Raw genomic sequence first — 23994 nt, 5'->3', positions numbered from 1 at the left:
GTGGCATTTTATCATTACAGTAAAATCTAACACAATACGGGGCATTGCAATATGGAAAAGACAAAAAGAAGCAGATACATAAGGTTAACTTCACCACAGTTAGATTCATCCAAATCATTCACTAGAACACAAGGATTCTTAAGGTGCACATTAAAATGAACAAAGAAAAAAAAAACTACATGCAAAAAATTACATCCATGAATTGCAACTCAAAGAGCCATCTGGCAAAACATTGGGAGTCAGAAACCTCTTGGTGCAGTAATAAAATGTTAGGGGTCATTTTCTTTGAGAGGTAGAAATCTCCTTTAACCAAGCAGGACACGATAGGTCTAGGAATAGGAATGACATTGTTCACACTGGTAAGTTAAGGCTCTGATTTAGTATTCGAAGGACGCAGCAGAGTATTTTCATCTTCATTACACTTATTCAGAAGATAAGCTTAAATTGGAACATGGGCCTGCACGGCATAAAAGCAGCCTGGGCGTCATGCTGATAAGGGTGAAAAGGCCATACATCCCGCTTCTGCAGTTTTCAATTGTTTCAGATGAAAAATGGACTAATTGGTGGAAAAAGTCAATTATTAGCAAAATACGCCACATGAATTCAAGAGTGATGCATTCATCTGAAAGACCCATTTCTACTTCTATACATAGATTTTGCCACCAAGCTGCTGCTCTGTGACCTCCAAGTACCACTTTACTATGTGACCAAGAACATCATCTTATATCTCTCTAAATACTACTTGTAGTAATACAACCCTCTAAATAATCTTAGGTGGTCAGTCAAATCCACTGGGACCAGCCAACCAAATATTATGTATGGTGGGGTGGGAGGGAATGGTCAAGCATGTTGGATTTCAACATGCCAATCTTTTTGTACTTGAGGACATAAGATGCTACCAGAGGTGTCTGGTAGTGGCTTTCTAACCTTCTCCCCACTCAGAAAATATGCAAGCTCAAGTGTATGTATAGGAGGCCGGGGTAGGAAACTGGGTGGGTAAAAAAAAAAAAAATAAAAAAAAATTTGTCAGCTAAACGAGTGTTTGGCCGACAGGTATCTCAACAGTATGGTCAACCATAGGCTACATGCAATGAACGAGTGTACGGGCTGGGTCCATGGTAAAATAGAACATTGGTGATATCCATGTGCCTCCACAGACCCATTAAGATCCTCCAAGAGAGGGCCTATCTGGAGTTTTGCCCTGGGCTAAAGACCCCATACATGGACCAGTGATAACACACGGGCGTATGTATGGGGCCATTAGACTATAATGGATCAGTGTGATAGTTGTGTTTTTCATGGCTAGCCCACGTTTGCATGCATGGAGCCTTAGTGTGACCACTCACATATACACACACAATGGATGCTTCCACCTCAAAGGATAAATCTGTATTCAAGAGCTGAACCAATGCACAGACCACGGTCTGTCTCCCATCAAGCCACCAGTCATATTCCTACAGTGGTTCGGTTAAGACAAAAGTTCACAATCGCACTCTGGTCCAATGGTGGATACGTCCTGTAGACATTATTAATTTAGTATATTAACATATATATCAGTTATCATACCATATACATTTCCAGTTTTAATCATTGTAAACAATTAAATAGGGGTTAAACGTGTATGGGTCAATGGCTCAGTATCAAAATAGATGCATTTTAGTCTGAAATATCACGTTCTTCCATCCTCTCATAATATTTCTCTCCGAGACACGAAGAACATCCCAGTGACCTTTGTATGAAGGCACAGTTTCTTTCACATGGAGATTGCCCATATAAGATATATGGTCTTGGAAGAATGGTCCCAAATTTAAAATTGACCAGAATCTACGTCAAAAAGGCAGCTGTCTCGCCATAGCACCATTACCTCCCCTTTCTCGTCACCATCCACCATGTTATCCAGTTTGCTCGCCCTCCACAAATGCCTACGTATCACTTCAAGTTTCCTGAGTAATATTATAAAAAGGTAATCCCCTTCCACCAAGATGAAAAAACTTAGAATGAAGAATCACAATAAAAAGGGGGGGAAAGAAAAGGTTACCACAATTACAAGTGCAAATATTCTTGAAGGTATGTTCTTGATTATCTGGTCATTGGCTCCCAATAAGAATGACATAGAATTTATTCGTCCAAAATACTCTGCAAGACTGAAATTAAGTTCTTTAATCCATAGATATATCCAAGGTCTTTTCCTTCACTTGGAAATACATGAGCAAAATCAATCATCCTCACGTCGACTTGCGCGCTATCCCTCAGGTCCGCAGAAACCTGGCAAAGAACATTTTCCAGTTTAGTCAGAAGGTTTCCATTCAGATGTTCCGGTGGAAGGTTATATTGATTCTTCCGGGTTTTATCTTCATCTAAAATCTCTCCTTCCACAAAGGCTTCACTGTGCAGTCTTTTAGGACACGTCTTTTTGTTGACAGCATAGATTCGAGACCGTTTCTTCTCGACTGGTTCCTCGTTTTTTCCATTCTCCATAGAGCTCAACATGCTGATGTTATTATTACACTCCGTCACCTCCTCATCTGGATGCAGCTCTGTGCTAGGAACCTTCTTCTCCTGGACTTTTCCATCCACGGTGAGGTTCGGTGGTGGGCAAGTTCCATCATAAACGAAGAGTAAGGAACTTGCATAAAAGTGAAGGACATCCTGGTTCTCAAACCACTGCAGGATTTTCTGCACTTTCTGGAGGCAGGCAGATACAACATCTTTTCTTACAGAACCACCATTGTTGAAGAATTTTGATAGACCTGGAAAAAAAAAAAAAAGTTATAATATTATATATAGGACTTTCTTTAGGGCCACCATACTGAGAGACACAAGTGCAATGTAATTGGGCTTTACAAATGGTTGTCTGAAAAGGTACTGTATCTGGTGGGAGTGATAGGACAATCAGATCACCTATAGTCCTACACGAAGTGCCCTACATAGCATAGTCAGCAAGATATGGAGCAAAAATAGTATAACATGGAAGCCATTGAAATGAATGGCTGACCGCATTATACATGCTTGGCTGAAGACTCTTAGAATGAAGGACCACTCTGCAGGAACATTTCTGACTCAGAAAGTGTTCCCAAGTGTCCTAATATGACATAAGAATAGGGGGTTCTATTCATGAGGCAATCCCTTTAAGGCAGGGGTCCTCAAACTTTTTAAACAGTGGGCCGGAAGCAGAGCAGGTCACACAGACATCAGGAGCGGTGCCCTCCAATACATAAAGTGAAGTGCGCTCCATGGCCTGGCATGAGCTCCCCATGAGCTTCATTATAAATGCACGCCTGCCGGCGTTGTCGGCGGGGCCAGACAGAAGTGCTTGGCGGGCTGCATGTGGCCCTCGGGCCGCAGTTTGAAGACCGCTGCTTTAAGGGATGCTAAAAAAAAAAAAAAAAAAAAAAAAAAGGCCCCAACCGTGATCTCCTTTAGTTCTGGTGGCCTATCCCATTCTCCAGCCTCATGATGTATAGTATACCTCCAATGGTGCCAACACCATTCTCGAGACAACGAACATAGAGTACCCATACTTTCAGATGTCTACTTTTCAGGATAGACTTTGAGTGTATGAACACAAGTACTTACACTATTTATGGCCAAAATATGACTATGTTCCAAATCTAGTGGATAGAGATGGACTACTAAGATGTCTGCTATAGACAACACAAGGGGGAAGGGGGATAAATAAATGTATTAAATTAAAATAAATAAATGGAGATTCTGCTCCACAACTCTCTCACATACAGAAACAGCTGCAGCACCAGACTATTACAGACAATTATAGACATCATGACATTACTGGGTAGTACGAAACAGAAAGGATTTGGATAAAGAAGGGCGGTAGAGTCGGACAATAAGTTAAGACTCCGGCTTCAAAATGAAATGATTATTTTTAAGTTTGATTATCCAATTATTGGGATTGTAGAATTAATTAGATTCATAGCTTGCTGCCCGTTTCCTTTCATAGTAATTCAATTACTGAATTAGAGGAGCTTTATTGCATCCGATTGACCCTCGCTGCCATTTATAGTTTCAATGGTATTTATTGAATTACAATAACCAGTCAAACATCAAATACAATCATAAAGAGACAGAAAATGCAGCAATCATCAAGGTATTAATGGTCACTCTTAATAAGCATGGGAGCAATGGAAAAAAAATATAAATAAAAAAAAAAAAAAAAAAAATCTATGGTTGTGGACAACGGAAGCCGGGGACATTGTGAATGTAGCAGCATTATACTGAGCAAAGTGCTGCAGAATTACGGAAGCGTTCTTTCGGAGAGACCAACACTGAATAGCTCAGGTGTATACAAAGGAATAGAGAAAGGAATGACAAGTGTGTAAATTTCTAAGCAACTCGCGCAGACCTCTAATGGACGGAAATAAAGAGTCTGCACAATGTTCGGCTTACAAGTGCATTCACTTCCAGCACCTTCCACTCTGCAACTTACTCACCGTGTTTTATTGTGTCTTTTGTCAAGCTCCTTCCATAGTGCTGGTTTTGAGTCTCAAAGCTGTCAGAATCCATGTGATAGACCTAGAAGGAAAAGTAAGCCACAGGAAAGGGGTGAGTATACCGGCAGTCAATACACGAATATATAGAACAGTATGCACGGACACAGTACAGGCAGCGTGTATTCAGTACAAGACTGCCACCTGCTGTTGAGATATATAAAGACAGACAAATTCTTGCAGTACCCTTTAAATGGCTGGAAAATAAGTAGGGCAAATGCGACATGCCTTTAATAAGTTGTTTTTTGTTTGTTTTTCATGAAAACGATTACAAAAAAAAACAAACTGCAATTATGCACTCAATTTTGGAAAAAAAACCCCAAAAAACACTACACACCATTAATAAGGAGCTACAATGGTTCTACCTTTAATATTGCCGCATTCATTGCGTAGACTGCTGACCTCTTTAAGCCATTAGAAGATGCCGCGGCCACTTATCGCCACGTGAAATGTTTAAATGCATCACGGTTCTTCCCGCGGCGCTTTAAACAGAAAGCTTGTGGAGTTTTCCTCCGCGGACTCTGCTACAATTATATCTATGCGGAAACCACCAGTGTTTCTGTAGATATAATTGACTGCAATTTCCAAAACTGCGCCAGTTAGAATCCCATCCACTTTGCCTGTACTGTAAACCGGCAATGCTTCCGTCCCGTGGGGCACCGGCCTAAAGCTGAAGCCCCACATTGTGGAAACGCAACATTTTTCTTGTTGCAGATCTTACTGTGTTTTTTTTTTTTAGCCAAAGCCAGGAGTGGATTGAGCATAAAGTAGAAGTACAAGAAGCTTCCTAGATATTTCACATTCCTTTTGTAGCCATTCTTGGTTTTGGCTTAAAAAAAAAAAAAAAAAAAAAAAAAAAAAGCTGTGTTTCCGCAACGTTGGGCCTTAGCCTAAAGAGGTTATCCAGGATTAGAAAACATGGCTGCCTTCTTCATCTCAGGGAGTGACATAACATCCATTCGGTCCTATGGCCATGCTGCAGCTCAGTCCCATTCATACTGAGCTGTAGTGTTAACAGACATGATGTTACTTCCTGAGAAGACAGCAGTTGCGTTTTTCGAATACTGGATGACCCCTTTAAATGGATCAGTCACTTGATTGCAGGGTAGCCACAGAAAGGGCGAGCGTTTACATCCTGACCTGCATACTTATTCCCCAGGACCACTGCTTGTATAGACTCCCTAAGCCAGCTAGATCTACAAAACTCCGGATCTAGAACACCCCATACAAAGGAATTCCTAATATATACTCCAACCTCCTATACATCTAGTATGTGTTGCACTCATGTCAGGGAAAGCTGGGTTACAAAGCTCTTATGATCCTCCATACCCTGACACTTAGCTTGTGAAGTTTCTATAAAAAAAAAAAAAAAAAAGTACAAAAACCCTAAAAGCCCTTCCAAAGCTGCAGCAGCAGCGACCGCGCAAATTATACAAAGCCGCTAGATTTCTCTTTACATCTATTCTGCTTGTGTTGCTGTAAAGTGGAAATTCCAATTGAATTGCGAAACGTTTTTCATGTTTTATTTCAAACGAAAATCCGAGTCTCCTTCTCACGACCGAGCTCTTAATAGGCTTCATAAGGCGTGGGTTTTATTAAAAGGCTGTTCTGGCTCTTAATGCCGTCATGTTTATCTAAGCTTAAGCGTCCCCCGCTATCTCAGAATCTTCTTCCTTCCCTCCTGATCATCAAACACTTGAGATTCAGATATAATCTGTTTAGTGTGAAGCACAGTCTAGTCCTCCCTAGAAAGCCTCCTCTCCAATTAGAAGCCAAAGGGCTACAGCGACGCCGTGCGCGCTCGCCTGCAAGCTCCAGAAAAGTTAACTCCGACGGCGGAGAGCATGTAAATCATGGGAGGATAGCGCTACGGCCTCATATTAATCCTCCAATTATTCCAAGTGTCAATGCTTACATAAGGGGAAAGGCTTTATAATCCATACACGGGCACACCTAGACAAATATCTGACACATTGCTCATAACAATTCTCATGAACCCTGAGGGTGTATTAAAGAACCGTATACACAAATAAGATTTTCCCACATGCTCACCAGGCTTTTATAACCCTGGAGTCTGTCAGCAGGAAAATCAGTATGGAACTAGAGACAGTATTCTGGTAGGGTGCTTCTACACTTTCCAAAGATGTCTTTGGTATTCTCCATTGCAGCTCCATTTTCATGAAAATCTTTGTTTTATTCTAATTCAAATTAGCTTAAAAGGGCTTCAGTGACATTTCTTCTCCTGCCAGGGCTTCACTGTCTGCTCTATAGGACCGCACCTAACTGAAGACAAAGTGTGACAAAGGAAGGCAGCACGGTGGCTCAGTGGTTAGCACTGGAGTACTGGAGTCCTGGGCTCGAATCCTGCCTAGGGCAACATCTGCAAGGAGTTTGTATGTCCTCCCCGTGTTTGCGTGTCTTTCCTCCCACACTACAAAGACATACGGAGGGGGAGGGACAAAGCGAAGAGGTCACTCAAGCAAAGGGAGGAGCTAGGCGGAAGTTACAGCTGGTTATCTGGAGCAGAGAGTGAAGTAGGAGAAGAAATGCCCCTAAAGCCCTCTCAAGATAATTTGCAAAAGAAAATGCAAGAAATTGGCGCTGAAATGCAGAATAAGACAGACATCTTTGGAAATTGTAGAAACCACCCTACAGGGCACAGTCATTAGTTTCATGCCAATTTTTCTGCTGACAGACTCCCTTTAAGATATGAGGGCATAGCACCATTTGTAGCATTCTGCTTGACACAGCGCAGGTAGCATTGTAGAATAGGGGAGTTACAGACGCTCGTCCCCAACACCCATAACGGTCAGGTTTTTTTTTTACTGGAAACCAATTTACCTATCAGTATATTTTTGGCATGTGGGTGGAAACTGGAGTACCCAGAGGAAACCCACACAAACATGGGGAGAAAATACAAACTTCATGCAATGTTGTCTTTGTTTGGATTTGAGTCCAGGATCCCAGCGCTGTAAGGTAATAGTGCTAACCACTGAGCCACCGTCCAAAAGGGAGAAGAGAAAGTTGTCAGGTGACAGTCACTCAGCTTCGAGGGGTTTTCTCGGATCAGAATAACATCAAATTGGTGAGGTCCAACATTAGCTTAGGTGTTTGTAAGGGGCCATGGTGTTCACAAGTACTTTCTACTGCACCAAAGAAAGGTTACTAAGGACCTTCATTTCTCAATAATTGTAATGTGAGCCACAAAGTGTGCTCCGAATGCAAATACATTATATTAAAATAAAATTATCACAATCATCATTTCACGTGAAACTGTAGTCAGACATGAATAGTCTACCCAGACATACATATGGATCTATCTCCAGACATGAAGCCTATATGATGCGGTAAGTTCCTCTCTGCCAGGATGAAACCCTCAGTGTACTCCTGTATCTACTGCCACAAGGGACTTACAGCAGAACAGAGGTATAGAATGTGAAGGATACTATGCCGCTACTACCACATATCACTGTGTAGCTGCCGGCAAGTTCAGCCGTTATTGCCAATGTGTCTGCTGCCTAAGGCTGTATTCACACCTGTTCCATCAGTGATTGCAAGCAAGGAGTGAAGAGAACACACAACAGGTGCAAAACTCCCCATTATACATTTTCTCCTTGTAGTCAAGATTCCTGGTTTTACCTTAGAAAACCACTGATAAATACTGACATGTGAACATGGCCTAAGACTACACACAGACTGAATATTCCCCACAGACTTCAGGAAGCATCTTGAATTTAAACACATCTTCTAGTTCAACAGAGGACAAGCACAAGTGTCTGGCAGGGGCTGATCCTTAAAGGATCCCATATCAGAGAATATGGATTAATAAATTTAATATATATCACTATACTCACCTGTCCACAGTGCTCCAGTGTCTCCCAGCACAGTCCGATCCGGCCGTGTCCTTAGCTGAGGCTGCTGATTGGTCTCAGCCATTACATGGGACGGGGACTCCCGCACAACCTTTAAGTGTCAGATCGCTGGGGATCCAACCACTGGGACTCCCAACAAAGTGGAGGACAGGGGCCCGAGCGTCCACCAATTTCCTCCCCATGAAAGAAGAACCAGAGCACTTGTGCGAGCAGCATTCCTGCAACTTCTATAGTGGGCGGTCATAGATTCCTTAAGGTAAAGGAGTGCTTCATTCACATGGAGGATGCAGGGAGACTTTCCAGCCCAGTTGTCCTGACCGCTGAGGACTTAGCAGTTAGACTCCTGACAATCATCCACAGGATTAATGTCTACAATAGCAAAACCTTATTAGAAGGGGGCTGTACAGTATTACACAACCGCAGCTGCTTGTCTACAGGTTGTGTAATACTGCAACTTCAGTTATACTAGAAAGCAGTACCAAACACAACCCAAGGACAAGGGCTGTGCTTTTTGGGAAGAAACAGGTTTTTCCAGTCCTCTTAGCTCTTTGCTATCTTATATATCTAAAAATATGTGTTTGAGGTGTGGTCTTTATGCACAGTAATGCTATTTTATCAATCTGAATCAAATATGGCACTTAGATAGACCAGGCACTTTTTAGACTTGGTTTCGGTTGACTGAACAAACATTCGCAAAAGCAAATGAACCTCCACTGCCATCCTGGCTTCATGGACTCTCCTCTATATCAAATCACATGATTTGTATTAACCAACAGGTTCACTTTTAGCTTCACTGGCATACACCATTATCAGAGAATTGCAGCATCCCAACATATTCAAAAAAGCAAATATAGTAGCATTGGCTTCCACATCAAAGACTTTCCCCCATATCACATTATATGACCTGTATTAGCCAATAGAAGCTCTCTATTAAGAATTTTTTTTAAAAAAGCTTAATGTTCTTCATTATCAATAGCCTCACTGACATACACCATTATCAAAAGATTGCAACACAATAGCGGCTAAATACTATACTCATAACTATGTTTGCTTGCGTGCCGCCTCCTGCATCCACACCTCCTCCTATGACTGTTAATATTAGGCACAATCCCACGTCCAGGTTTAACTAAGCCACATTAAGAGAGGCATAGTTAGTTCTTTTCACTTGGAATATGCTAAAGCAACAAATACTGGAGTTGAAGAGTGTGTTACCTGTGCCAGGTTGGCGGACAAAGTCAGCGCCACCTACTGGGGTCTACATAAAGTTTATGAAGTATAGCACTCATTCACTGTTCTCTGTTGTATGCCATTATTTCAGGATAGCTTCACTGACATACCATTATCAGACGACCACCAGAAACATGGCCTGTATTACACCAGTGAAAATCTGCCTTTGGCTGGTGCAGTCACCAGAAGTAGCTGGGTTTTTTTCTACATTCTTGCCAGTAGCAGGTCATGTACTTTACTTCCAAAAGTATGGCAGCTGCCAGGTGATCTTCCCTTCGGTGGGTCCTTTATACCCGGGCAACACTGGGTACCATTTCTAGTAACAAATTTAGACCACGGGTCAATCCGAGGGTGCATGATTATGCAAGTGATCTGCATATCCAATACCTCCAACCAAGCCACAAAGTGATGTATAGTTCCATAAGCACTTATTACTACACACAATGATTGTCAGGCAGATTTATAAGCAGTCACGTGGACCCTTCTTGTATGGATGAGGTGAGGGTTGTCCACTTACAGAACTATACTTCAACCGACCTGTCCTCAAGCTTTATACACAAAAAGGGGCGACAAAAAGCTTTACAACTTCACAAGGTATTCTGACAAATTGCTGCCAAACATCAAGCTTAATCTGCACCAAGACAAAGTCCCATTTGGCTGAAAAACTTCATTTTTACAGATCAGGGAATTAAAACCAATTTCAGTAGATAAACACTGCCCGGACAACATGTGACTCATCCAAAGGATCTTGTGAAATTTTCTCCAAAGCAAAATTAGTTCCCCGCAGGCTTATTATGTTTGACTCAGCTCCAAAACTCAAATCGGGATTTAGAACAGTAGGTGTAAAAGCTTTGTGTGAGGGATAATGGTTGATAAGCTCCATTAGAGGCGTTTAACCCACCTCACTGCCAGCCGGGCCACAAATCCGACATGTGTTACGCATTTTAAGGGCTCAATGGTTTAGAGAAACCGTAAAAAAAGGAAATGGTTTCACCTGTATTTTTCTAAGCTGTTTATTTGCAGTCTGTAAACGGTTTATTGTATTTTCTGTACGGGATTATGGGGACGGCCATCTTGCCAGAGCTGCTGTTAAAGGGAAGCTGTCAGCGTCAGACAGGCAGCCCGAAAACACACCAGACTGATCATAGTGGCTGATGCTGGAAGGAAGACTAGACAGTCTAGATACACCCCAAAATTAAGTTTATACTAACTTTTAAATGGCTTACTCTCAGCCAGACTTTTACAACTCATTTTTGGAACATTTAAGCCACACCCACATGTCTAGAAAGGCAGAAAAACTTGACTCAAGCTAGTTGTGCGTCAATATGTGTTATTCATATTAATATTATTATTGCCAAGCACAGAGGGAAGGGTCTGCTGGTTGGTTCCTCTCCCGATTCACCTCGCTTTGGTTCAGCTTGGTTGATAGGTCTCTACCCAAACCTAAATAAGAAAAGCCCCTCAATCACGCTGAGCAGGGAGAAGTTTCATGCCTGAGGGTATGTTCACACGTGGTTTTTTTAAGTCAGGATTTTGAGGGCATATCCGCCTCAAAATCCTGACCAAATAGACGGCTCCCATTGAAATCAATGGAAGCCGGTAAAAGCAGCGAGATGCTCATTCTTCAGGCAGATTCGCCTGACACTCCCTTCACCTGTCTAGGACCATTCATTGCGCCTAATCTGGAGCGAAGTGCGCGATGCAGTGCACCGGCATTCAGTCGTGGCTACCCGTTTTTTTTTGGACCAGAACCTGAGGCGTCCTCCCCGTGTGAACTTACCCTACAGCTTTTCACAGTAAAACACAGGCCTTTGTAATGAGGGAGAATCAGTATTTCATGCTACCCATTGGAAAGGCTGGGCAATTAAGACCTAAATCAAAACCGCAATAAATTTTACATTCTACCTCAATTACAATTAATAGCGATAATTTAGATCACACCCCTTTTAAAGCTCGAGTACGTGTCGAGTGAATCTCACAAGGTTCGCCCAGCGGTTTCATTAGAATCTAATTATACTCTGGAGTCCCTTTAGATGCCAGAGTACAATAAGAGGAAGCCCGTGGGAGGTGATCTAACATGAAAACCAGTGTTACTCACCTCTCCTGGGCATCCTGCATGGATTCCTCTACTCGTCCGATCTTCTGATGGATGTCATGGACCACTGAGGCCTATAATTGGCCCTTAATCATGGCATTTTGATACATAGAGGCAAGCATAGTGATTCTGTGTGACTCTCATGACCACTGAGGCCCAGTCACATGCCTTAGCGGTCCCTGATGTCAGTCTGAAGAGAAGAGGAAGCTGTGCTGGAGCCCAGGAGAGGTGAGTAACATTTAGCACCATTTTCAAATGTTTGAATCCTTTAATAACTGCTATTCCACAGATTCTGGTGCAGTTGGAGGTTTTTCTTTCCCTCTAGCCCCCACCATTCCTGAGCAATCAGTGATGTTAGTTTCAACACCCAATATGCCAAGTAGATTGTCAAGTGGGTGATTCTAAGCGGAATCAGACAGGCAAGGAAAGCCCATCTGACCATTATTAGCATATTAGGTGGTGAAACTAAGCACCGATTGTTTAGTAACAGTGTGGACTAGCGACAAAATATCAAGTGTGGAAATTAGAGGTGCAAATCCTTCTGAAGCATGCAAAGAGTTGGAGTTATGGGATGTGATGACATAGGTCTCCTTTAGGTCAGTTTTTCTGGAGTCTACGTTGCTGGAATTTGCACAACATTTATGAAATGTCTTATGGGGCTTGATATATCTATGATTTCTGTCCTAAGATGTTCCTCCACCTTCTACACCAACCCCTAACAGGAGTGATATTGCAATTATTGCAACCTGTTATGAAGTAGCATATGACAACCCTGACTAACCCTAGACTAACTTCAATTTTTCTCCAACCACATTTCAATAGTTAAGTTATGTAAAAAATTATAATTTTTTTAATGCAAAAATCCACTTTGTAACTTTCTTTTCTTATGCCAGAATTCTGGAGTGCAAGGCTCGATAAATTCCTCCTATTGACATCTATGGAAAAAATGTCGTTGTCATGCAGTCACCAGTGAAGAGGTCATTTTGCAGGAAAAAGTAGGAGGTGAACTGTGACCATCAACTACTGAGGCTCCTGTTCTATCTTTATCTAGACAACATCAGTCATTGCAATGCCTGGGATAATAATGAGATGATTACTAAGAAGTGATCTCTACAGAACAGGAAGTGACTACCTATCGTAAGCTTCAGGAGCCATGTGAACTTCACATACTGTAGACAGAGAAGTGTGCCGTGGTAACACCATGTCATAACACAAGTCTTCCCCTTCATTTTCAGGTCTGACACCATATCTACACAAGCGGCAAACAAAGTAAGATCTGCCGAGTGGATGTAGTAACTTGCTTGGATGTAGAAAGTTTGGGGGAAGGAAAAACATAAGTCATTGCAGTGAAAATAAGAGGTCCTCCAGTTCAAGAGACACTCTTTGTAAGCGCTCTCCACTCAGGCCATGAGATATTGGCCATGAACATTGCACCGACTCTATTAACTCCAGATTTGTTAATAAGGTAAGTATGAGTATGCAGAATCCTTGGCCTCCTATAGACTACATTTTTAGTGCCAGAGTGTTCTTCATAGAGTTCAATGAACTGTAGTGAGCACAGCTGAACTCTGTATATAACCGGGGAGAGGCCAGCTGCAGTGGGAAATAGGACCGGAGCCAATGTACTCGAGTGTTGGAATTTAACAGCCCATTAACACTTTCCTAACTGAAGGGTAATATGTGAAAATGGAATGTGGGGGATAAGGGTACTGCAGAATTATTACATCAATATTTTAACATGCCACATACATTTTTCTTTTAACGTTTCAACTGCCACATAACATACTATAGGGGACCCCAAACCATAAGAAATACATACACTTACCCTCATGCCTAAAACCAGGAAACCAATCTCTTCCATCAAAGGATACTTGCTGATCTGCTGCTGGATCTTCTCAGCTGATGCATGTGGATCATAACTCTTTTGGCCGATTTTTACATCCATAATACATGCCTTATTAAACTTTCGAGTTACATCTTCCAGTTTTAAATAAAGATCTTAAAAGAAAATAACAAAAATAAATAAATTGCCGTGTAAAACTTTACGCTGTAGAATTCCCTCAACTCCTTCACATAACTGGCTGTACAGTTGCTTCTGATATTAATCTGGCAGTCTCTGGTTGCTGTGGGCTGTAATCTGCCGCTCTCTTGTCTTAACTGCACTTTCCATCTCAAAATCTATGAGGAAGATAGCTCGCACAGATTTCACTGCAGTCAGTGTTAAGTGAATGCCCCACGGGACATCCCACAGCAAAAAAGTGCTATACGGAACATGGGACAAACCACTTCCAGCCCCATATTGTGTAATGAATGACATCGGGGAGAAGGGTCTCTACTAATACCATACATTAATACAAGATAAAACAACATAATAAGTGTACCATTTGTAGATCCTGGGGGTGACCATGTTCCGTAATATTTTGGTAAAAATATTTGTAGTTCACGCAGCTTAGGATCAGTGCAGTCACTTGAGAAAACCTGAAAAAGAGAAGAAAAACACATTTTTTTGGCCATCTTGCTATAACTTCTGGCAGTGATCCCTGTACAAGAATCATCTGTGAAATGTTAACGTGACTGATCTTCATCTTTTATCCCCTTGGGAATAGAAAACATCAAATATACGGTAGCTGTGAAGTCAACATTCTGCCTAATGACTCTGTAATGGAGCAAACGTGAAGTTCACTGGTTCAGATATCAGACTATACTGCCAATAGTCGGTGCGCAGACAAAATGATATATCACAGCAAGCCAGTGAGGCTTAGGAAAACTCCTCAAATCAAAGAAAACTACTAATCCTAAAGTCTGGCCAGTATAGAAAGAACAAAAACCATCAACTGGGAACAAAAGTAGCAACTTGCAGATAGAAGGGAGAAGAATCAGCTCACATAGGTTGGGCTCAGTTAGTGGGTGCTCAGATTCTCTAATACCCAAACACTGTTCTCCGCTGTTCCTAAGACAAAGCTGCCCATCTCTGCTCAACACAATTGCCTTTTAGAAGACCCTCTTAGGCTAAGGCCCCACATTGTGGAAACGTAGCTTTTTTTGTGGTTTTTTTGAACCAAAGTCAGGAGTGGATCGAGCAGAAGGGAGAAGTATAAGAACTTTTTATAGAGTTCCCATTCCATATGTAGCCATTTTTGGCTATGGCTGAGAAAAACGCAACAAAATCTGCAACAAAAAAAAAGCTGTGTTTCCACAATGTGGGGCCTCAGCCTTAAAAGGAGTTAAGCCACCAAGAATATCTACACTGCAACGTAAGATAGAGAATAAATAGCTAATCGGTGGGAGTCTAACCGCTGAGATGCCCACAGATCCCAAAAACGGGATGTTTTCTCTCCCATTGTAAATTCAGCCTGGATGAATGTGGTAAGCCCTTGCTGGACGGGACGCAACACCAACACCTCGACTATGGACTCCATTCACAGAATATGAAAATGGGCCTTAGAACCAGATAACAGTTTTGCAATTCAGCAGCCAGACAAAATATGAACATACCATGTTATAGAAGTCCAGTTCTCTTGGTCCACGTGGTGGCGGCTGTAATTGCTTTAAGACAGAGCCATCAGGATGTTGTAGTATGCCTGAAAGTAAGACAAGATTGTAAGTGTTCAGCTCATTTCAGAGGCAAACCCCATGCGATAGTGCCGTACGACAGGCTGCCAACGCTCTGCCCTCTCATCTAAGATGGGTTCCCTTTGGTTGGAGGGGAGAGAGAGTATCTGGGGGTCAGGGCTGGGCTGAAAGGGGTTGTCCAGGGAGCAATAAAGCTTACCAGTATATTCTCTGCTCTGGTTACACGTTATAACCAATTTATATAGACTACCGACATTTACTTCTGCAGACGGCTGCGGGGGAGGCCAGAACTCACATTCTTCTGTCTCTCCTGCAACTGCCCCCGCTCAGTGATATCACCCACCTCAGACTCTAGACATGTAGCTCCATTAAGTAGAATGGAGGTGGCCATGTTACCAAGAGTCAGAGTGGCTGCGGTGAAGACAGGAATAAGAGTTCCAGCTTCCCCCACAACGGGACCCGGGATGTACATTAGTAATAATGTCTGACCAGTGCAGGGAATACACTAGTAAGCTTTAGTAGTCCCTGGATAACCCCTTTAAGCCTAGTTCCAACCCTAACCTCAATCCCTACCCAGATAACCCCCTTTCCACCACAGCTTTCTATTTAGGTTGTGTATCAACCCAACAGGATACCTAAAGCATTAACCATTGAGTGACATCTACATTGCACCAAACTGCACTTAGAGATTGTAAGATTTAGAGGTTCTGACACTTCCTGAAGCAGGGGCGAGCATTCGGCAGCCATTATACATTCTGAACTGGGTCAAAATATTCCCATCAATGTAATAATTTGTGCGGCGTATCTCTTTAATAAAGTTCTCCAGTGTGTGCATTTATCTCTATCACGTTTATAAAGTTTACGTAACACAATTATCCACTCACAATAGATGATGAACACAGCTCCCCTCCCCCTCCCTACACAGTGACCTTTACACAGGTCAAAGAGCATGCTCAATACACCCTCCCATAGAAGCCAATGAGTTGGCGCCAAGTGATAGGATCCCTATGGTACAAAAGTAATGTACAAAGTCTGACTAATATTTAACCAGTATCTTTTCTTCATCCTTTAGAAAAATCCCCTATAACCGTCACGGCAGGGCGCTAGCTTCCTCAGGGCATGAGATCCATCATCATTATGGTCTCATCGGTAGTACCCAATGATCCAATGTGCCCTATAACACACAGCCAATGTCCCACTGCAACTGCCAAATTGGCGCTAGTTCCCAGGATTTTAACCTCTCTTATTTGCCATTGCTAATCCCAAATGCTACAGATAAGATATTTGGGAGAGAGCTCCCTTAGTTTCATTAATCACACCCCAAAATGAGATTGCGGGGTCCCAATGGGTTACCACAGCAGAGACCCAACAAACACCCCCAGGTCTGTCATTGGTTGCTGCCTATTAGGCCATGACAGAGGCAGGATCATAAGACATACGCCATTACTCATTCACTATGGCAGTACGGTAACCTTATCAGACGCCAGAGTAAAGGAATTTCACTGTACTTTCTCCATGTTCTCACATGTCTCGTGCTGCACCTTTTCTTAGGAAAGAATACTCCGGCTAACAACATTGCTCTATGGGGTGAACAGGACACTTCAGCAAATGGATACACTGAACATGTTTATTATGTGGCTTTCTTACCCTCTGAAAGTGAATGTGGCTACCCATGGGAAGAACATGCACTAGGGAAATATACAATCTACATAGGGCCCCAAAATGCAGAAAATCTGTTTTTTTGTTGCAGATTTTGCAGCAGTTTTTTCAGTCCAAGCTTCTAAAAGAAGGGAAACTATATAAGAAGCTCTTATACTTCTCCCTCCTGCTCAATCCACTCCTGGATTCTATTCTGCAATGTGGGGCCTCAGCCTAAAATGGAGGTCAAACCCAAAGCTTAGCAAAAGCTGTTCCATTTACCAAAGTATTAGTATAATCAGAAACAACCTAAGCCCCCTGCCCTGCCAATACAGGACCACACTTGTCTTTAGGTTGTGTATTGTATCGCAGCTGAGTCCCATTCACTTGGATGAGCATAAGCTGTAATACCAGGTACAACCACTGGACAAGTATGGCGCCTTTCCTGGAAGTTGGAAGCAGCCTAGTGGGTGAATGACGCACACCCCCAAAAGTGGTGGTCTCAGTGGCCCCCAACCAATCATCCATTTATCCCCTATTCTATGCATAGCTGATCATTCATTTTCGTGGTTAACCCCTTACAGCTAAGGCCCCACTTAGCGAGCCACAGACACACAATGCTGCAGAAAAGACCATGGCGAAAATGCACCATGTTTTTTTTTCTGTGGCATTTTTCACAGTCCGCACGAGTTTTCCTCTGTGGACTTACTGCTTCTATGATGCCAATACAGAGGACACCAGCGTTTCCGGAGATATAATGGAGATGCTGCGATTTACATTTTCGCTATAGATTTTTCTTCTGTAATGTGTGGATGGGATTAGCAGCAGCGGCCAAAATGTCACATTTTTTCGTAACTTGGGCCCCGGTCTTAAAGGTGTTCATCTCATCAGAATCAAACACACAAGACAACAACATATAAGTCACTCAGCAAAAATATCTTCTGTACTTGGAAGGAAGTTAATGCAACATGGAGCACGTCAGCACTTTCTCAACTCGGTCTTGCACAGGACACATGGTTATCTTGAAACTTTATGACACCTCTCTACTATGTTGAGCCCGTAGCAACAGTTGCCCCCATGCAAAGCTCCAGCAAGCGATTTGTCAGCAGTGCTGTCACCCATATACACTCCTGTAATGATTCACAGTGCAAAGTTTAACCCCTAATGTAAACAATGTCATATACAAGGTGCGGCAGCAAAGGACTGCTCGGTGCGAGTGATATTCTGCTGTCTGCAATGGAAACACTACTAGAATAGTAGGAGCTGAAAGATAAAACAGCAGTCATCATTTACTAACAATTCACCTTGTGTCACCTCAGGAAACCGCACAGCCAGCAATTTCCTAATCCCTACTGCTACCTTGTCAAGCAGAACTGAGTTGGTTATAGAGCGGGGTATTAGTGGGGGCTGGCCAGCTCTAGGACACGAACATCACCACCTATAGAAGGAGTGAGTTACATAAATGTATATTCTTACGTGACCACATCACATAGCTTTACCACAAGGGAAGTTCCATCCTTAGTTATCTTAAAAATTAAGACGTGTTCACAGTGAGTGGAGGAGGAGGGGCTGGTTTTCTTCACACAGTGAACGGAGGAGCTGGTTCTCCTCATAGAATCTCCAGGTCTGCACACAGCTTTCCCTGCCTGTACACTGGGTGGAGTGGTTTAATTCAGATGTGTTGTGGAACCAGTAGGTGGCGCTGCCTTGGCTCTGGGAGTGTTAGGCTGAGTTCACACAGAATCCGCCTCAAAATACGCTGCCAAAACCGGTTCCCATTGACTTCAATGGGAGCCGCTCGCTTCCTTTTTCCTCTACCTAGTAGCGGAGAAAAGAAGAGACATGACCATTCTTGCTGCGAATTCCGGGAGTGACACTCTCTCCCGGAGCTGAATGTCGTGACTGTTGCCGTCAGCATCCAGTTGCAGCTAGCCGTTTTTTGGACCGATTCTGAAGCTGCCTCCACGTCAAAATTCGGTCCAAAAAACCCATGTGAACTTAGCCTTAGCTGTGCGATCTAGGATCCAAGTACCCAACCTGACTAATACCATGGACAGCGTTCTAAGCAGTATGGGGTCCATAAATCCTTCCAATGTATCACATCATTTAGGCTCGGCCACCCCAGCCATCTCTGCTCAAACCCAATTACTAGCTGACCCTAACCACAGAACCCCCTCATGGGACGCGCCCGACAGGACCTGATTTTACAGGGTAAATGAAGCCTAACAATTTTACCATAAAATGACAACGGTTGCAATTTCCCAGATTGTTATCTGACCAATGTAGCCGCTTTCCATCAGCTAAAAGTGATCATGTTGTCACAACACACAATACCAAGTGCCAGCGCTTACACAAGCCTCTGACACCAGCAACTAAAGGTGCCAGCTACTGACGTAAAGGAGTTGTGCCAAGTGTACAGTGGATAGGTGAGAAGTATCTGATCGGCGGGGGTGCAACTGCTGGGGGCTCAGGAATGGGGGTCTCTTGCAATCCCAGTTGAATAGAGTGGCGATAAGACAGGAGTGACATCATGTAACTCATCTCTATGGTCGGTACTTGTCTCCACCAGAGCAGCAGTACTACAATGTTCAGAGGGGACCCCTGTGATGATCGCAGCAGAAAGACCCCCACTAAGCAGCTATCCCAGGTGGTATATTGTAGAAGAAGCTCAATGGGGCTGAGCCAAGTTACATACAAGCATTCCCCTCACCAACAGCTATAGCACAAACCTCATAAGAGACCCTAGAGATAATATTTACAGTCCTATGAAAAAGTTTGGGCACCCCTATTAATCTTAATCATTTTTAGTTCTAAATATTTTGGTATTTGCAACAGCCATTTCAGTTTGATATATCTAATAACTGATGGACACAGTAATATTTCAGGATTGAAATGAGGTTTATTGTACTAACAGAAAATGTGCAATATGCATTAAACCAAAATTTGACCGGTGCAAAAGTATGGGCACCTCAACAGAAAAGTGACATTAATATTTAGTAGATCCTCCTTTTGCAAAGATAACAGCCTCTAGTCGCTTCCTGTAGCTTTTAATCAGTTCCTGGATAAAGGTATTTTGGACAAACAATTCAAGTTCAGTTAAGTTAGATGGTCGCCGAGCATGGACAGCCCGCTTCAAATCATCCCACAGATGTTCAATGATATTCAGGTCTGGGGACTGGGATGGCCATTCCAGAACATTGTAATTGTTCCTCTGCATGAATGCCTGAGGATTTGGAGCGGTGTTTTGGATCATTGTCTTGCTGAAATATCCATCCCCGGCGTAACTTCAACTTCGTCACTGATTCTTGAACATTATTCTCAAGAATCTGCTGATACTGAATGGAATCCATGCGACCCTCAACTTTAACAAGATTCCCGATGCCGGCATTGGCCACACAGCCCCAAAGCATGATGGAACCTCCACCAAATTTTACAGTGGGTAGCAAGTGTTTTTCTTGGAATGCTGTTTCTTTTTGGACGCCATGCATAACGCTTTTTTTTTTTTATAACCAAACAACTCAATTTTTGTTTCCAAAATGAAGCTGCCTTGTCCAAATGTGCTTTTTCATACCTCAGGCAACTCTATTTGTGGCGTACGTGCAAAAACGGCTTCTTTCTCACCACTCTCCCATACAGCTTCTATTTGTGCAAAGTGCGCTGTATAGTTGACCGATGCACAGTGATACCACCTGCAGCAAGATGATGCTGCAGCTCTTTGGAGGTGGTCTGTGGATTGTCCTTGACTGTTCTCACCATTCTTCTTCTCTGCCTTTCTGATATTTTTCTTGGCCTGCCACTTCTGGGCTTAACAAGAACTGTCCCTGTGGTCTTCCATTTCCTTACTATGTTCCTCACAGTGGAAACTGACAGGTTAAATCTCTGAGACAACGTTTTGTATCCTTCCCCTGAACAACTATGTTGAACAATCTTTGTTTTCAGATCATTTGAGAGTGGGCTGTCCATGTTCGGCGACCATCAAACTGAACTAAACGCGAATTGTTTTGTAGAAAGAAATGGTCCAAAATACCTTCATCCAGGGTCCAGGAACTGAGTAAAAGCTACAGGAAGCAACTAGAGGCTGTTATCTTTGCAAAAGGAGGATGTACTAAATATTAATGTCACTTTTCTGTTGAGGTGCCCATATTTTTGCACCGGTCAAATTTTGGTTTAATGCATATTGCGCATTTTCTGTTAGTACAATAAACCTCATTTCAATCCTGAAATATTACTGTGTCCATCAGTTATTAGATATATCAAACTGAAATGGCTGTTGCAAACACCAAAATATTTAGAACTAAAAATGATTAAGATTAATAGGGGTGCCCAAACCTTTTCATAGGACTGTATCATATGGAAACATTGTTACGTTTCTGCAACAAATCTGTGAAAGTAGTAAATAAATAACAAAGAAGTATTCAGGAAATGACAAAGGTAATCGCTATATCAGTGCCCCACAGATCACAAGTAAAGGGGCTCCGTACACCCCCCCTTCGCCCCAGTGTGGAGTACAGGGGTGCAAATGGTCACTCCATTTAGTTCTATGGGAATTTCGGTGATAACTAAGTATTGTAGGCTATGATCACAATTGTGCCAGATTGTGAAGATCCGCCAGAAGTTACCGGACGAAAAACTACCGTAAGTTCGACTTTTTTGTCTGGTGAGTTCAGTTAGAAAACGGACATCATTATAGACAAGGGGATCCATTTGTGTCATTAGTGGGACCAGAACAACGGACTTCCTAGCGCAGACGTAAACGTATCGGCCATCTCAGATAGACCAGAGGTGCACAGGCACCATTTGCTCCCAATTACATGGGGGCCCTGCCCTTATGACCAATGAGGGTCCCAGTGTTCAGACCCCACAGGGTCATTATCACAACACCCCCTATAAAAATTGTGAACGCCATCTCAGCCCCTCACCCAAGGAGGGGGGGGGAGGGGGTGAAAACTTTCACGTGTCATTAGCCACCATATCTGGGCTGACATACATAAATCAGATGGCGACAGTGCCAAATATTACAACCACAATACAGCTACTCACTATCGCCACCTGCAGTCAAAACACTGTGAAAATCTGCCCTATGTAAACATCAGCTGTACTATTACACCCACAAGATTCCTGCAGGGGTCTATTCACACATACAGGTTTTGTTCAGGTTTTTCATGTTCTTTTTAAAGCCAGAACCAGACAATACAAAGAAGTGAAATCTGTTGTCATCACATTCTCTACTTTCACAATCCGCCTCGTTTCAGCTTCAAACCCCGAATGAAAGAACCTGCCAGTGTGAACACAGCCCTATCCGTATGAATGAAGGATCGCACGGATACACACCAACTTTATATTTGCCATAGGTATGGCCGGCCACCTGATGCGAGAGGGGGACGCAGCCATTGAGTAACTTGTGGTCTTTGCGTAGCAGCTCTTTCTCCCCGGGGGTGTGAGGATGATGATGATGATGAAGATGATGATGGTGAAGATGACGGTGAAGGTCCAGGCTGCCCGGTGGCAGGGGCTCAGTGGCACTGTGCGGCTGGGTGGCCATCGTGCTGAGGTGACTGTGCCTATTCACCGGCCGCTCGCCATGTCCCTCAGCTCCAGCATGCCGAGCCCCCGCTCAGGTACATAGACGGCACCTCAGTGTGTGCGACAAGCGCCGCGGCTGGGCTCTCTGCCTCCTGCGTCACCGCGTTACTTTTCTGGCAGCCTCGGCACCGCCCACTTCTCCACTGCTGACGTCACGGACGCTCACACGTACAGAATGCATGGCCGGGAGGGGGCGTGAGCGCTCGGCGACGTCACCCGGGGTGTGTCCCTCATGCAAATCACGGCCGTAGGCTTGGTGCTGTGCGTTAACCCTGCTCTCCCCAGATCCTGAGCTGTCCTTTATTCCATAGGGCAATAAGGGTAGGGCTGAGGCTAAGCAGCAGGTGCAAAGGTCATGTATGTGCACAGAGAGATAGCACCGTGCATGTGCAGTGTAATGGCTTCAACCGGTGGCAGTCACATGACTTTGAGGCCAGGAGCCCCGAGCAGACCCCATTGGTTATACTGGGGGCCCCCAGGGATCTGTCCTAGTGGTTCTTTGAAAACCTTGCACCTTCCAAAAGCTGGCACTAGGAGCAAGGCTTAAAGGGGCTCTATCATTGGGAATAGTCATTTATAGCTAAGCACATCCTTGCATAGCAATATACAAAAAGAGTGAGGTGGCACTACTTAATGATTTATATTTTGTACATCCTTGCATAGCCTTTAAGAAAGGCTATATAACACCTAGCTTTTGTGTGTAAATTGCCTCAGTAGTTTCTGAATAAGTCCGTTTTATCCATATGCTAATTAGCCTTCTCCGTGCACCGGAGGTCTCACCGTGCACCTTCTTTGCTATTCTCTATGTGTATATACAGCAGAGGCTGCTCATTTCTCTGCTCTCATACACAGAGAATAGCAGACTGTGATCACAGACACTTCCGGAGTGCACGGAGATCGCTAATTAGTAGAGATGAGCGAATAGTATTCCAAACTATAGTTTCGAATACCTCACTCCCATAGGAATGCATGGGAGCGGCTGAACACCAAGGGGTTAAGCGCCGGCCGCTATAATGCATTCCTATGGAGTGAGATAATAGAATCAACTCTACTAATTAGCATATGAATATAAGTTTAATAAGCACAGTAATGTCACTGTCATGTTACAATAGTAAGATAGTGCACACAGTGATGTTATCTCCTTCCATCACCCACTGCTCTTAGTTGTTGAGCCCCATAGCAGTATGTGATGCCCTGGAAGAGACTTGGCCTGGCTACTGCACCACTTTAGTAAACACTAACTGATGACTGACTGTCTCTTTGTCTGTATTGCAGGATACCATGCAGCCTGTGGTAAGGAGGGTGAGGGCTAGAGTGCACTGTCATCATGTGACCAAAGATGGCCGTGTCGCCCTGTGACTTCTTCACTAATATCAGTGACTGGAGTCACATTGCAACGCTCACCCCCACCACCACCATTCAGTTAGATTCCTGGGATACATTCATTACCTGATCAGACATAATCTTGCCCATCATTTGATAACCTTTGTCATAGACTATC

General features: G+C 43.3%; 1 protein-coding gene across 1 annotated transcript; it reads right to left on the bottom strand.

Annotated features, from left to right (window-relative positions):
* Positions 1-1098: 1098 nt before the first annotated feature.
* Positions 1099-22626, bottom strand: IPMK (inositol polyphosphate multikinase). The gene is made up of 6 exons (XM_075288060.1): positions 22242-22626; positions 15195-15280; positions 14081-14177; positions 13525-13697; positions 4449-4530; positions 1099-2750 (listed from the first exon to the last, which is right to left on the bottom strand). The coding sequence occupies exons 1-6, from the start codon at positions 22450-22452 to the stop codon at positions 2119-2121; spliced, it is 1281 nt and encodes a 426-aa protein (XP_075144161.1). The 5' UTR covers positions 22453-22626; the 3' UTR covers positions 1099-2118.
* Between the last annotated feature and the right edge of the window lie 1368 nt (positions 22627-23994).

The sequence above is a fragment of the Leptodactylus fuscus genome, chromosome 10 (assembly GCF_031893055.1).
Source record: "Leptodactylus fuscus isolate aLepFus1 chromosome 10, aLepFus1.hap2, whole genome shotgun sequence".
In the NCBI taxonomy this organism is placed as follows: Eukaryota; Metazoa; Chordata; class Amphibia; order Anura; family Leptodactylidae; genus Leptodactylus; species Leptodactylus fuscus.
This window is presented reverse-complemented; position numbering and strand designations above follow the sequence as displayed.